General features: G+C 51.7%; 1 protein-coding gene across 1 annotated transcript in view; it reads left to right on the forward strand.

The window, feature by feature from the left end:
- Positions 1-15,678, forward strand: part of LOC114043355 (transmembrane protein 132E) — a 113,317-nt gene extending 97,639 nt beyond the window's left edge. The window contains exons 2-10 of the mRNA XM_027862442.1: positions 392-451; positions 505-1,447; positions 3,708-3,854; positions 4,324-4,516; positions 5,958-6,101; positions 9,228-9,433; positions 10,797-11,079; positions 11,449-11,640; positions 13,137-15,678. Coding sequence (XP_027718243.1) covers positions 392-451; positions 505-1,447; positions 3,708-3,854; positions 4,324-4,516; positions 5,958-6,101; positions 9,228-9,433; positions 10,797-11,079; positions 11,449-11,640; positions 13,137-14,192 — 3,224 coding nt within the window. The 3' untranslated portion in view covers positions 14,193-15,678. The remainder of the gene's footprint in view (positions 1-391; positions 452-504; positions 1,448-3,707; positions 3,855-4,323; positions 4,517-5,957; positions 6,102-9,227; positions 9,434-10,796; positions 11,080-11,448; positions 11,641-13,136) is intronic.
- The last annotated feature ends 205 nt before the right edge of the window (positions 15,679-15,883 follow it).

Raw genomic sequence — 15,883 nt, forward strand, 5'->3', positions numbered from 1 at the left:
TTACAGGGTTGCCTAGAGCATTGAAAGATTAAGTGAATTGTCCAGGGTCACACAGCCAATATGGGAAAGAGGATTTGAACTCAGCTCTTCCTGGCTCCCAAGGTTCTCATTCGTTATCCAGGGGTGGCCTCGAGGGCAAATGTGGCCCTCTAGGTCCTTAAGTGCGGCCCTTTGGCTGAATCCGAATTTCACAGAACAAATCCCCTTAATAAAAGGATTTGTTCTGTAAAACTTGGACTCAGTCAAAAGGCCTCACCCCAGGACCTAGAAGGCCACATGTGACCTCGAGGCCCCGGGTTCCCTACCTGCCTCATAATGCTTTTCATTGCTGAAAGATTACACTCCCCCCCCCCCCCCCCCCCCCCCCCCTGGCCTCCCCCGGGGGGAGGAGATCGGGGCCTGTGGGAGACATTTCTCAGGGAATGGGGGCGGGGGGCAGAGACAGTGGGAGGTAAGTGCCCGCAGCTCCTTGATCTGCCCTCTCTTTCTGTCCTCTCTTTCCAGCTTCCGGCCGCTCCTCCCACCCGGCCACGCCGATGCCCCCGGAGGCTCATGCTGCCCCGGTGCTGCCCGTCAGTTACAGACTGTCGCACACCCGCCTGGCCTTCTTCCTTCGAGAGGTGCAGCCGCCGCCCCCACCTGCAGCCAACAGCAGCGGCGGGGCGCCCCTGCAGCGCTCTGAACCCTTCGTCGTCTTCCAGACGAAGGAATTACCCATCCTCAACGTAACCCTGGGACCCTTCAGCACCAGCCAGGTCCTGGCCCGGGAGCTCCTACAGCCCGCCAGCACTCTGGACATCCCTGAGAGGCTGACGGTCAACTGGAAGGTCCGGGCCTTCATAGTGCACCCTCGGGTGCCCGCCTCGCAGCCCGTGGCCCAGGTCTTGTTCTACGTGGCCGGCCGGGACTGGGACGACTTTGGGGCCACCGAGAGACTGCCCTGCGTCCGCCTGCACGCCTTCCGCAATGCGCACGAAGTCAAGAGCTCCTGCCGCCTGAGCGGAGGGTTGGCCACCTGCCTGGTCCGGGCCGAGCTGCCCCTGGCCTGGTTCGGACCGCCTGCTCCGGCGGCACCACCTCCTGCCCGCCGCAAGCCCCCTGAAGGCCTGGAGCCCGAGCCTGGCGGGGAAAGCCAGCAAGCCGAACTCTACTATAGACTACACTCCCCCGATGCCAATGGGGGCTGTGGTGGGGAGGGGGCCCGCCGGGGAGGGGGAGGGGCCCGCGCCGAGGGCCCCACGCAGTACCCGCTCCTCCGAATAGGCAGCATCAGTCTTTTCCGCCCCCCGCCCAAGCGGGCCCTCCAGGAGCACCGGCTGGACGGCAACCTGATCATCCGCCTCCCAGATCGACCCCTGAAACCTGGGGAGGTGTTAAGCATCCTCCTCTACCTGGCACCCAACTCTTCCTCCTCCTCCAGCCCCAGTGTGGAACATTTCACCCTCAGGTACAAGGGATGCGGCGTCAGTAGCTCGGGGTGTAGTCCTAGGATAATAGATTTAGAGTCACCCTGGAGGCCATCTAGCCCAGGCCCCTCATTTTACAGATGAGGAAACTGAGGCTCAGAGAAGTTAAGGGACTTGCCCAGGGTCACCCACTTAATGTGTCACAGGCAGGATTTGAATCCAGGATTTGTAAAAACCAACAGAGGTCCAGCTCACCAAATGTCTCCATCTTCCTACTACCTTCAGGAAAGGCTGGGCTTGACCCTTCCCGGGCCTGAGTTCTAGTCCCTGCTTCACCATTACCTTGACTTTGGCCAAGTCAGTTCACCCTTGGAGCTTCGGTGTTCTCACCAGTGTAATGGGAATGATCCTACCTGTTTCCCCTATACCTCATAGACTCATCCCTTGCCCTTTTGTTTAGGGTTCCTAGAGAAAAAAATAGATTAAGGACAGGAAGGTCCAGGTTGGGGAATTTGAGAGATGCTGGCAGCAATAATAATTACAACAACAACCACAACAATAATAATAAATATGGAACGTTAAGGTTTGCAAATTATTTTATATATATCATCTCCTTTGATCCTCACAACAGTCCTGTGAGGCAGGTGCTGTTCTATCTTCATTTTACTGATGGGGAAACTGAGCCTGCTAGTAAGTGTCAGAGGCTCACCTTGAATTCAGGTCTTCAATGCCTACATTTTATCTACTGGGCCCTTTAGCTGTTGTTAATGGGGGAATTGGAGGAAGCAAGAGGGATGACTCCTGGGGTTTATGAAGTTGATAGGGTACCCCAGTGTGGAAAGTTTCCCTCCTGCCTGCCTCTCCCAGGTTCCAATAGGTGAATTAGCTGCCAAGGTCAAAGCCCCTCTCCATATTCATTAAGCTCCATTGGAAAGTTGCATAGTTGATTACATTGACTTCTGTTGGCAGAATGGGCTAGCAAAAGGTCACAAGAATCTCCTTGTCCCCAGAGAGGTGAGAAGAAGGGGAGGTAAGAGAGGATGAGTGAGGTTTAGGCTTTAGCTCCCAGACTGAGCACCAGTGCCTCTTCCAGGGAGCGTCTCAGCAAATTGAAAACTCGTTGGTGCATGGTCCACACTTCATCGACTTCAAATGTATTATAGATTCATTGCAGGCCAATGTAGTCCCATTAAATCTCATAATTTCCTAGACTCTGAGCCTTCCAGAAAATGGGAAACCCAAACTGAACTGCCCTTATGAATAGATTACAGTCCCATGAGGATGTCTACATGAGGTGAAAGGATCGGAGATTATAACTGGAAGAGACATTAGAGTTTAATCCCTTGGTTTTTTGGATGAGGAAACCGAGCTTAAGTGACTTTCCCGACGTCACACAGGTAGTAAATGGCAAAGGGACTAAGTATTTATTAAGTGACTGCTGTGTGCCAGATGCTATGCCGAGCATATTTTGTAAATATTATATCAGTTGATCCTTGTAATAACCCTGGAAGGTAGGTGCTGTTATGATTCTTATTTTATAGTTGAGGAAACTGAGGCAAACAGAGATTAAGTGATTTGCCCAAGATCGCATACCCAGTAAGTGTCTGAGGCTGAATTTGAACTCAGGTTTTCCTGATTCCAAGCCCAGAGCTCTCTTCACAACATCGATTAGTTAGAATATAAATGCACATTCTCTGACTCCAGCGCCCTCCTCTTTTCACTGAGAAGTACACATTTTTTGTTCTCCTCACACCCCAAACACCCAAGTCTGTGCCTGAGATACCACCTTTAGCAATTCACTCCTTTGGGTCAAGCTTACCCTCTCCTTGCTAGCCTAACAAGATTTTAAACTCCTTGAGGGCAGGAAATGAGCCCCATTCATCCTTGCATCACTTAGATGAGTACCCTAGAACACAGTAGGTGATTAGTGGGTGTTGGTTGAATTGAATTGCAAATAGGGCTACCTCTGGAACGCACCCACTTTAACAAGATAGTTAACACCTGAGTGTGAGAAAGTGAGGAAGCTCACCAGATCCTGCTTCAAACAGCCAAGTATTTGGAACACATTCTCCAGACCCTTGGAACTGAGAGAGAATTCCCCAGACGCCTGGCGCTTCCCCTTCACAAAGAGGTTAATTGGATTGCTTTCCCCCAGGCATAGGGAATACACTTCCGAACCCAAAGCAGAAGCTTAGTTCATCCTGCCCTCACCACCATGCCTTAGACTAGGGTTCCATGTCAGATGGTGTTGCTTTGGGTCCCACCATGACCCCTAGCCTCTTCTTCCTTCTTCGTCCTCAGGGTGAAGGCCAAGAAGGGAGTTACCCTACTGGGCACCAAGGCCCGAAGTGGCCAGTGGCAGGTGACTTCAGAACTGCTCACAGGGGGAAAGCACTCAACCGCCACCGTGGATGTGTCCAGAGCTCAAAGTGCCCCCTTGCTTCCCAGGTCAGCCCAACAGCCATCTTGAGCCCTCCAGAGGGTGGTCCCCCTGCTGACCCTTCTCATCCTGTACCCACTGCCTCAGGGAGTTTGGGGAAGAGAACAGGAAGGGGAGGGAATTTTAGAAGGGAAAAAAAAAAATGAAGGCCAGATCAAGGCAGAACCAAGAAATCCTGGCTGCCAACAGGGAAGCTTCTGTTCCCAGCACCAGCTGGAAGGTGAGAAGAAGTGGGCATGAGTGCAGTAGATACTGGAAATTAAAGAGCTAGGCAAACTTTGGTAAGGCCAAGGATTGGGGCGAGGGGGGCAGGATTGGAGGGATTCCAGGCCCACTTATTGAGTCTTTCTCAAGGGTCAGGGAGATTGACTCCCCACCAGTTAGACTGCTCTCAGGGATCCCCATCCCACCAGAAAGGAATAGCCCCCGGCTTTTCTTGCTCACCCCTCCTGCTGCCACTACCTTCATACCCGGCAGGGAGGGCGAGGGACCCCTGGAGATCCTGCAGCTGGACTTTGAGATGGAGAACTTCACCAGCCAGTCCGTGAAGCGCCGGATCATGTGGCACATCGACTACCGGGGCAGGAGCCCCTTGCCCGACCTAGAGAGGGCAGTGACTGAGCTGACCGTCATCCAGAGGGATGTGCAGGCTATTCTGCCCCTGGCTATGGTGAGGGATGTCCCGAGTGCATGAGAGCCTGTGATGGACTTTGTGTATGTAATGCTGAGAGGTCTCCCTGGAGACCCTCTGCTGCGGATGTACCTGCCCATGGTTCATACGTATTTGCATATGTTCACATTGTTTTTCCTGACGACTGTGAGTCCTTTGAGGGCAAGAACTGTTTCATTCCCGTCTTTGTATCGATAACATCTATCATAGTGCTGATACAGAAGAGGTGCTTGGTATAGGCTTGCTGATTAATTGGTTGATTGATTGATCAGCAGATGTATGCATACGATTGTGTAATCACATATTTACACTCACTAATGTATGTGTGTAACTGTGTGCATATGATTATGTATGTAGGAGTGGGTGCGTGTCATAGAGGCAGTGTGGTACAGTGGAAAGGGCACTGTATTTGGAGTTGGGGGCCTGGGTTCAAATCCTGACTGCCACTTACTACCTGTTTAATCATGGGCAAGTCATTTAATCTTTGGGCCCGAATTTATAAAATTAGAAAGTTAAACTAGATAGCTTCAAAGGTCTTTTCTGTCTAAATCTGTGTGTGTGTGTGTGTGTGTGTGTGAGAGAGAGAGAGAGAGAGAGAGAGAGGTGGGGGGGAACAGAGACAGGCAGAGAGAAGAGGAAGAGGGTGATTGTGTTAATACTAAGTATGGGAGTGACTGAGTGAATTTGTGAGACAATATCTGAAAGCGATGTTTAGTATTAATTCATTTCAACAAGCAATTATCAAGCCCTTGCCATGTAAGGAGCACTCTGCTAGATTTTAAGAGTACAAAGATAAAAAAACAGCAACATGATACCTGGCCTCAAGGGGCTTACACTCTAGTACAGAAGGAACAACAAGTAGACATAGGAATGATTCGTGCAGAATTTGAGGGCAAAGGATCGTAGAATTATGGACTTAGATCTGGAAATGGCCTTAGAGGGAGATCCAGAGCAAGTGATCCAGGCAGATTTGAAGAAAAGGATCCCTTTCAGCTGGGGAAATCTGGGAGCACTTCTTGGAGGAGGTGGCACCTGAATGGGAACAATAGGTGGAGATGCAGATAGGACACACCCAAGGCATACTTGTGCAAATGTCCATTGGAGGAAGGGTCATGGAATGGCCCATTTATCTGAGAGGCCAGTTAGAAGGATACTTCTAATATAATGAAGGAATAATTGAGCGTATTTACCTATGGATGTGGATCTGAACCTGCATGTTGGTACAAGGGGATAGACACGCTTGACTTACGCCTCATCTGAAGAGTGAAGAACAGGGGGGAGGAGCATTGAGGGTGGGGGAGGAAGAGCCAGAAGGGAAGACGAGGAGGACAGACACTTTTCTTCTCCTGGACGGTAGAAGAAATGGAGTAGGCTGGGGTCTGGATAGAGCCGTAACAACCTCCTTTTTAAAAACATCGTCCCCATCCCCCCTCCCCCACAGGACACTGAGATCATCAACACAGCCATCCTGACTGGCCGGACCGTGGCCATACCAGTCAAGGTCATTGCTATTGAGGTGACGGGTCTGGTTCTGGATGTCTCGGCGCTGGTGGAGTGTGAGTCCAACAATGAGGACATCATCAAGGTGGGCACTGTGTCCCTCAAGGCCCCCCAAAGGAGCAAGTATCCCAGTGGGAGACAGGAGTCCGAGGGGACCTGAGCCAAAGGGGGTTAAATTAGTATTAGATAATACTCAAGAACAAATCCATTTTGGGTGGAGTGTTGGAGGACACAATAGTATCCTGATGGGGAGAGGGAAGGATGGAATGATGAGATTTGCGTGTCCTCTGTCTTGGGTTGGGGAAAAACTATTAGTTTTTATTGTTTTGGGTTTTTTTTTTCCTGATGAATCTTGAAAAGCTGCCTGGAGGAGGTGATCTTTTAGATATATGAATAATGGGGGAAAGATGGCTTGGCACCACTCCAGGGACTAATACGAGAAAAGTCCTATTGAAAAGAACTACTTACCATAGATATAGAAGGACAGAATTCTCCTTTCTTAATTTAGGAAACTAACACTACAGCAGATTGGGCAAAGGAGTTGAAATCAGGGGTTCAAATCCCCTTGGATCCCTTAATAGCTATGTAATCCAGAGTTAACCTCTCTGGGCCTCAGTTTCTTCATTTGTAAAATGAAAGAATGAGACTTATTGACCTCTAAGTTCCCTTCTAGTCCTAAATCTGTGATCCTCTGTCTCTTCCTTATCCTCATTCTTCCAACCCTGATCCATCTGTAAACACCTCAAGCTGCTTACTTTAAACCAGACTATTGTAGGTATACCGTGTCCTCAGCATTCCTGGGATGTAGGAGGCCCAGTTTGTGGTAAATCATTTGTCAGACTGCCTCCAGGGGGCCCCCAGATTGATCCCTTCTTGCCCAGTATGGAAAGACGGTTGGAGGCAAGCAGGGGAAGGGGTGGGGAATGGGGGGAGTACATGAGGCAGTAGAGGAATAGGGGAAGAGGGAGGGAAGTTGGCACAGGCCTCTTACCTGGGGAGCCAGAGAACCACGATTACAGTGTCAGGGTTCCCAGCGGGCTCCATAAATCAAAAGATTACATGGCTGGATCTGTTTTCTGTTCCTGTAAATAATTCAGCATTAAGGAGAACAGAAGAAGGGGGAGGCTGTGGGTTTTTATTCCTTCTTCCTCCTTCTCACTCTCTCTCTGCCTCTCTCCTCAATCTCTCTCACACATCCTCTCTCTCTCTTTCTCTCTCTCTGGGATTGAAGTGTATGTAATTCATCTCATCCATAGATGCTCCTGCCGCTAGGAAGGATAATATTAATAGCTAATATTTTATATGGCACTTTAAGGTTTTCTAAAACACTTTACAAATACTATCTCATTTTATCCTCACAACAGCCCTGTGAAGTATGTGCTGTTATCATTGCCATTTTACAGATGAGGTAACTGAGGCAGATGATAGTTAAGTGATTTGTCATACAGCTAGTAAGTGTCTGAGGCCAGATTTGACAGAGGGCTTCCTGACTCCAGGCCCAGCACTCTACCCGCTGTTCCCCAAACCATGCCAGTGTAGAAAACTGTCCACCCCCCAGGCTCATGGTCTCAGGAGCAGAATTTTTGCTGCCCAGAAAGGTTTCTTGAGGTCTAGCCAGCTGGCATCCATGGTCACAGAGTTCAGAAGAGGAGTAGTTAGACCACTGGGCTCCCTTGGAACCTGGAACCTTCTACCCCCAGCCCCTCCACCAACCCACCCAAGGGTGGGTTCTAAGAGATGAGAATAGAGTAGATTTTTTTTTTCAGAAGTTGACAGTGGGATTTGCCCAAATCTGGAATGTTCTCCACTGACTTTTTAATGGGGGGAATGGGCTGCTTTGGAAGACAGTTTATCACCACCCCACCATCCCCCCTTCCAACCATTGTGGCAATGATAACCTACCTCATTTGGGGACTCTGAGCTAACAGCCCCCGTACTGTTGGGGGGTAGAGGAGGGGGAGAAGTTGGGACCAAGCAGTCTCCCCACTCCTTCTGTTCTCTCCTCATTCCTCCCTGAACACACGTCCTCTGTGTATGTGTGTGTGCATATGCATGTTCCTGGGTAGGAGCAGACTGTCTCATGTGCACGTGTGTGGACCAGGGCAGCCCAGGTGTATGTGTGTACTTCCTTGTGTATGTGCGCATGTGTGTGTGTTTTCAATTCAGTTCAATGAATTTTTATTAAGGACCTACTGTGTACCAGGCACTACTAGGGATGGAGACTGGACTTGGGATTTCATTGGTATGGGGAACTCCTAGATGAGGAAAGTCTCTACCAGTGCAGGCTGGCACCTTCTCTTTAACTTAACAGTACTCACAGCACTAAGAGGTGAAGGGATTTGCTCAAAGTCACACAGTCAGTTTGCATCAGAAGCAGCCTTGAACCCAGGCTGGAAGGGGGCTCAGCCCCTTTCTCCCTGCTTTGTGCCCCAGTCCCATCCTTTCCTCTCCACCTCATGTCTGTGGACAATAGGATGTGTGTGTACGTGTGAGTGTGCGTGTGTCTCCTTGAGACCAGACTCCCCAGTGTGTGTGGGATGGCACTACAAAGCTGGGATGTGTCTCATGGTTTCAAGGACCAGGCAGTGACACCATGGCATCATACCTCGAGAGCTGGAAAGGACCATCCAGTCCATCAGAGACTATCAGAGACCTTCCAGTCCAATCGTTTCATTTTACGAGTCAGAAAACTGAGACCCAGACAGCTGACTTGCCCAGAGTGTCGCAGGATTTGAACTCAGGTCATCTCACTCCAAAGGCAATGCTCTTTCCATCATCCTGTGGATAATTAGTCTAGAAGGGCATGGCGGGCCCTTCACTGACTTCATGGGGCTGGGTAGTGAGCGGCCCTTTGGGGACATGTCTGTGTTTAAACCCTTGGCGTCTGCCTGCTGGAGAATGAGGTCCAGACAGAGAGACAATATGAAGCAGAGCGGAAGCCAGGCTGGTGGTGAGTTCGTGCTTTGCAGGGACATTACTCTACCAAGTTACTTGTTCAGCAGCTCCTCCTTCCAGGCCCCTGGAGCCGCTTCCTCTCTACCAGGCTCCTTTTTGCCTCTGCTCTTCTCTAGCCCTCCAGCAGCCCCCCTGCCAAGCCTCGTCTCTGCCAAGTCGTCTGGTCCTCCTAAGGCTTCAGATCCATTCATGGGTCTTCACATCATGACAAGGTTCCTGGTTTCTAACTCACACCCCCCACTTGCCTTCCCTACAGGTGTCCAGCAGCTGTGACTATGTGTTTGTGAGCGGGAAGGAGTCACGGGGCTCCATGAATGCTCGGGTGACCTTCCGATACGACCTCTTGAGCGCCCCCCTGGAGATGACTGTCTGGGTCCCCAAATTACCATTACACATTGAGCTCTCTGATGCCCAGCTCAGCCAAGTGAAAGGCTGGAGGGTACCCATTCTCCCGGACAGAAGGTACAGACATGACCTCTGGGGACATAGAGCCTCCCCACCCCCCAAGGGGATCTTACTGGGTGCCATACTCAACCTCCAGTGCATTCACCAATACAGATTCATGTACATACATACACACACACACACACACATACATCAGTCCTGGGCATACACAGGGGCAGGCATACACTTCCTCTTACCCACGTATTAATGTTCAAGGTCACATAGTGTCTACACCCACTCTGAGCTCCTGGGGTGAGAAAAATCCAGTAGGAAGGTCAGAGAAAAGGAAAAAGAATAATGGGAGAGAAGCAACAGAGAGGAGAAATGAAGGAGAGAGGGACAAAGAGAGAGATAGAGGCAGAGATAGACAGAGAGACAGACACACACACACGGAGAGGGGAGGGAAGGATGAACATGGAAGAGGCTAGAAAAATAAAGATGCATAAAGGGAAGGAAAGAAGAGCAATATTCATAGGATTTGGAATAGGAGAGGCATTAGAGATTAACCCAAATTATAATGATGAGAGGCTGAGTGATTGCCCAAAACCACGTGACTAATAAGCAACAAAGCCAGGGTTTGAACCCAAGTTCTCTTGACTACAAATCTAGGACTCTACATCATCTCACACTATTGAAAGAGATGCCTAGCTCCTCAGACCCTTGGGGCTGGAGTAGAGGATACTGGCTTGAGTGTTTCTCTGTGATATTTAAGTGAAAAAGGGAGAGATGGCAAGAGAAGAAGGTGTAAGAGAGTGTATGGTTGGAAGGAGGAGGTGAAGCGTGGGATCACAGATTGAGAGTTTGAAGGAGCCTTAAAAGCCCGTCAGTCCAACCCTGGAAACACTGAGAGGGGAAGAAAACAAAATCTCCTATAACAGGCTATTTCCTGGAGTGAGGTAGAACCAGAGAGCAGAGGGGAGAGGGGGCCCAGTCCCCTCCACGTCCCCAACACAAGAGATTCTATTTTCTTTTCTCTAGAGCTCAGGCAAGTGGGAAGGACAAGACAAGGAAAGTGAGGTCACAGAGCAGGGATGGGCCAAGTGGGCCCTTCAATCAAAGGATTCATTCCATAAAACCTGGACTCAATCAAAAGGCCATGCTTGCAGACCTAGAAGTCCACATGTGGCCTGGAGGCCGCAGGTTCCCCAGGCCTGTATAGAGAGAAAAGACATATTCAGACTTAACCCAGCTGGCCCCTTGCATCCCTGCCCTCTCACTTCCTTTCCTCTTTAACACATACATACATACACACACACACATGCACACATGCATACACACACATGCTTGCGTATGTGTATGTACTCTTGTAGCACAGAGATAAAACATGGGGCTGCGGGCCAAGGATTCATCCTAACCCTGCTCTCTACCTGCTTGTGCCCAGGTCAGCTCGGGAGAGTGAAGATGAGGAGGAGGAAGAGGAGGAGAAGCGGCAGAACCGGGGATGTACTCTGCAGTACCAACACTCCACGCTCCAGGTCTTCACTCAGTTCCATACCACGTCGTCTGAGGGCACTGACCAGGTGGTCACCATGTTGGGCCCTGACTGGCTGGTGGAGGTGACCGACCTGGTCAGTGACTTCATGAGGGTGGGCGACCCTCGTGTGGCCCAACTGGTGGACAGCAGCACTTTGGCTGGCCTCGAGCCTGGGACTACCCCATTTAAGGTAGGACTTTGCTCCTCCTCCCCCCCAACGCCCCCCCCAACTCCCCCCCCCCCCCCCCCCCCGCTAAACTTCTGTATTAAGACCCTGGAGGCAAAGGATACTCTGAGGTTGACGCCAGCTCTCCTCCTCCAAACCCTAATCATTCCCATTCACCCCGTCTCTCTCATATACCTGTTCTTGTCTCATAGCTCTGAAGCAATGAGCTTTAGTCAATAGAAGGATCCTTCTTAGGGGAAAGATGGGAGGTCAGTTAAAGGGCTGGGGTTGGGGCAGCCACAAGTCACTTGTCGTCCTGAGCCTACCTCTCCCCATCCCCACACTCATCCCTTGACCTGAGTGCATGGCATCCAATTTGCTCCTCCCCTCCAGGTCGTGTCCCCACTGACCGAGGCTGTCCTGGGAGAGACGATGGTGACGGTGACAGAGGAGAAGGTCAGCATCACGGAGCTCCGAGGCCAGGTGGTGGCTAGCCTCTCCCTCTCCCTCCGCCCCAGCCCTGGGAATAGTCACACCATCTTGGCTACTACAGCAGCCCAGCAGACCCTCAGCTTCCTCAAGCAGGTGAGTAAGAGAGGCGCCAGAGGCCCTGGGTGCCTTGCTTCATATTCCCACCCTGTTCCAACTGGGGTGACTACAGGGGGTGTGTTCCTCTACTTTCTCTACTGCTCCCTCCTGACTCAGGAGGGGCTCGAACATGGAGAGGTTAACTACTCACCTCCTCACCCCATTGCTCTATCCTGGCTAGGTAAAGACTTAATTATGGAAGGTCTAGTAATTCATCTTTCTGCACTCAATGACTAGAGAGGACTTCTCCTGGAAACCTGAGAAACCTGTCCCCAGGTCTCTGGAGGACCAGACACCTGTGTTCCCCAACTCCATCCAGCTGTGAAACCCCAACTATAGCTTCTTCCCTCTGCTGCCTAAACAATAGCAAAAGAAAGAAAGAAAAAAAGCTGGGAGACAGATGCAGAAAAGCTAACCGAGTACAGCGTGGAGCAAGGAATAACAGAATCATGGGCTTAGAGCTGAAAAAGACTCTAGGCAGATATTGCGGAGACCACCACCCCTATTTTACAGATGTGGAAACTGAGGCTCACTATATCAGATTGCACAAAGTCTTGGGGAAGGAGGTGGGGGGGGAGAAAAATTTAAAACTCAAAAGTTTGTGGAAGTGATTGCTGATAAATCAAATTAAATTAATTAAAAAAAAAGAAACTAAGGCCCAGAGAATTTAAGTGACTTGCCCAGAGTCACACAGCAGAAAGAACCCTTGGTCAGTGGATTCAGATCATCCAGGTTCTGTTGCTGCCTCTGGCCTTGACTCGATGTACAACCTTAGGCAAATTATTTACTCTCTCTGGGCCTCAGTTTCCTGCTCTTTAAAATGATGAGGTTGGACTGAGTTGTTTCTAAAATCCTTTCTAGGTCTGGAGTTTACAGTTATTTAGAGTGTAAGAGAGGAGGCCAAGGAGAGCTTGGACCAGAGAATAGAGGAGCTAATAACAGCCCCCTATGCACATGAAAGGAGAGTCAAAACAGATTTCTCTTCATCTTTTCCAAAGCAGGACAAGGAAGTATGAGCCTGATGATGCAGGACAGGAGACTTGAATCTATTGACTCTATTAAGATAATAGGGTTGGGGGGATAGAGGAGGAAAGTGGTAAGGGAAGGCTTTGAATGAATGAAAAAATCTCTGATTTCAAGGGGCTCACATTCTCATTGAAAGTTCAGCTGCAGGGCCGATAGAAAGGTGTAAATCCTGAGGGAGTGGTCATAAGGCGAATGGCAAGGCCCAGGGGTCCTTAGGATGTATTGGGATGGCTGGGATAGTTTAGGTCTAGAGAGTTGGATTTGATGGCTTCCAATGTGACCTCATTAGAGCATTCCTATCCTCTGTCCTCCATCAGTCTCTGCCCAGTATTGTCTCTCCCCCACTCACCATCTCCACCTCCTCCAGAAAGACGATAACCTCGATAACCCCTTTCCCCTTCTCAGCCTTCCCCTTCCCTGGTCCCCTTCCCTGGCCATTCACCCTGCAACTACATCGTCTCTTTCAGGAAGCGCTCCTGAGCCTCTGGCTGTCCTACAGTGATGGCACCACGGCTCCCCTGTCCCTATACAGCCCAAGAGACTACGCGCTGCTGGTCAGCAGCCGGGACGAGAGGGTGGCCACTGTGACCCAGGACCGGGCCTTCCCCCTTGTGGTAGCCGAGGCTGAGGGGGAAGGCCTGCTGCTCCAGGCTGATCTCACCATCTCAGAGAGCTGTCAGAAATCCAAGCGGAAGAGCATCCTGGCCACAGCGGCTGTGGGGCTGCGAGTACGCTTCGGGAATGAGGAAGAGGATCCCACCTATGACTACCCTGGCCCGAGCCAGCCTGGCCCAGGTGGGGGCGGTGGAGACAGTGAGGATGAGGTCATATGGGCTGGCCACCCTGGCACTGCTTCCCCTCAGGGGCCACCCACACCAGGCACTGCTGGCCCAGCCCAGACTCCGACGGAGGATTTCCCTCCCATCCCCACTGGCTTCACCCAGATGCCCCGGGGGCTGACGGACCTGGAAATCGGGATGTACGCCTTACTAGGTGTCTTCTGCCTGGCCATCCTCGTCTTCCTCATCAATTGTATTGTATTTGTACTCCGGTATCGGCACAAGAGGATCCCCCCTGAGGGCCAGACCAGCATGGACCACTCCCATCACTGGGTCTTTCTGGGTAATGGACAGCCCCTCAGGGCCCAGGGTGAGCTCTCACCCCCTGCAGGCAACCCTCTGGAGGCCGTGCCCACCTGCTGCCACGGGGACCACCACAGCAGCGGCAGCTCCCAGACCAGCGTCCAGAGTCAAGTCCATGGGAGAGGGGATGGCAGCTCGGGGGGTTCAGTCCGGGACCAGGCTGAGGACCCGGCCAGCTCCCCCACATCCAAGCGCAAGCGGGTCAAGTTCACCACTTTCACCACAATGCCCTCTGAGGAGCTAGCCTATGACTCAGTGCCCGCTGGGGAGGAAGAGGAGGAGGAGGACCTGAGGTGGGGCTGCCCAGATGTGGCAGGGGGCACGTTGGCTGCCCCCCAGGACCTGCACAACTACATCCGCAGAATCAAAGAGATTGCTTAGATGCCCCTCCCACCACTACCCCGAGCCTCCACCCTGGCCCCACTCAGCTGCTTTTCCGGGAAGAGTCTGACTCAACCTCCCGGCTTATTCCGGGCCCTGTTGGATTGGGTTTTATAAATCCTAACCTTCTCCCCACCTCCTAACATTGGGTTAGGCCTGGGCAGGGCTGGTTCTGAGGCCTTGTCCCCTCCCCTCCACTTGCCGCTGGTTCTCCCTCTGGAGGGACTAGCCCAGTAGGAAGGGATTGAAGGAGGGCCCTATCTTCCCTCTCTCACTGTCTCCACTGCCTTCTAAGATCTAACACCACTTTTTTTTCCCCAGAGAGTGAGAAGAGGCAGTGTGTAGACAAGAGAGAGAAAAAGAAATTGGGGGAGGGAGAGAGAAGCATGGGCTTTGCCCTGTGTGCCCCTTGCAAGCTTTGTCTGACCCCAGGATTATCCCTTCCTTGGGGGCCTGCTTCCCTCTCCTCCCACGTCCCCCATTTCTCCTCCTTCCCTTCCCCCAAGCTGCACAATGACTTTTCTCAAACCTACATTCAGGGATTTCTGTCCTGAGGAAGGGGATGAGGGGACTCCCCCCAGCCCTCCTGAGGGATGGAGCTGCAGAGCTGAAGAATTGGGGCTGGCTTGGGAAGTCATACCCCCTGAAAATCTGGGAGGCTCCATCCCTTTCCAGATGCTGGGAACCTCCCCAGGTTACTTGTGGGAGTTCCCGTGGGAGCCCTTAGTCACGGGGTCAGCCCATGGGGGTCAAGGTCGGAGCCAGACTCTGCCACCCTCACCTTGCCCATACCCTCAAATCTCCTCCCCCGAGGGATTGTTGAGGGTTTCTCTCCTCCTTCCTCTTTACTATGGAGGCTCTGGGCAGGGAGCTGGTGTGTGGAAGATGTCTACTCCGTCCACAACCCTTCCCCTCCACCCCAAAATCTATTGCCCAGAGAGGGGGCAATGAGACTATCCCAGAAAGAGTTAAGGGGTGGGAGGGCAGAGAAGAGGGGGAGCTCCACCTGCCCAGGCTCTCGTGGCTTCCCCACAATGTCTCACCCCTACTCCCAACCCAAGGGCACTGCCCTCTAATTCCCAATTAGGCGGGAATTCTTCTAACCCTGTGATTTCCTCAGCTAGGTCTTCACCACGCCTTAGCCACTTGTCATGGGTTTGCCAGCTGTTTATTCCCTTTCTGGGTGGGCCAGGGTGGGGTGGCAGGGTGGGGGAGGCGCTCGGAGAGGCTGCCTTTCCTCCCCTCCACCAACACAGACCCCCATGGGGTGGGTCCGAGGGCACCAGGAGACATATTGTCTTTAAGGGTGGGAGCTGAGGGCACCAGCATCACCGCCACCACCCTGGGACAGCTGGAATGGACGATGTGACTTCTCAGATGTGATTTCTCCATTTGGGTTTTTACCCACCACTGTGTCTGACTTTTCTTAAATAAATAAACAGAAAAGACCAGGATGGGGCGGGAGCAGAGGGACCCGGAGAACAGATGTGCTGCACACCTGGTTCTGTTTTGTTCTATATACACATACACATGTGTGATCGTGTACGCCCCCTCCCCTCTTCACAGATACACAACTGTTTGACATGGAAATGGGGCTGGGGTGAATGGAAGGGAAAAGACACACACGAGTGGGTAGGTTTGCACACACTACTTACTAATGCTTCTTCCAGTGTGGAACTGGCCACAGAAAA

The sequence above is a fragment of the Vombatus ursinus genome, unplaced genomic scaffold, assembly GCF_900497805.2.
Source record: "Vombatus ursinus unplaced genomic scaffold, bare-nosed wombat genome assembly UNPS02014768.1, whole genome shotgun sequence".
Taxonomy (NCBI): domain Eukaryota; kingdom Metazoa; phylum Chordata; class Mammalia; order Diprotodontia; family Vombatidae; genus Vombatus; species Vombatus ursinus.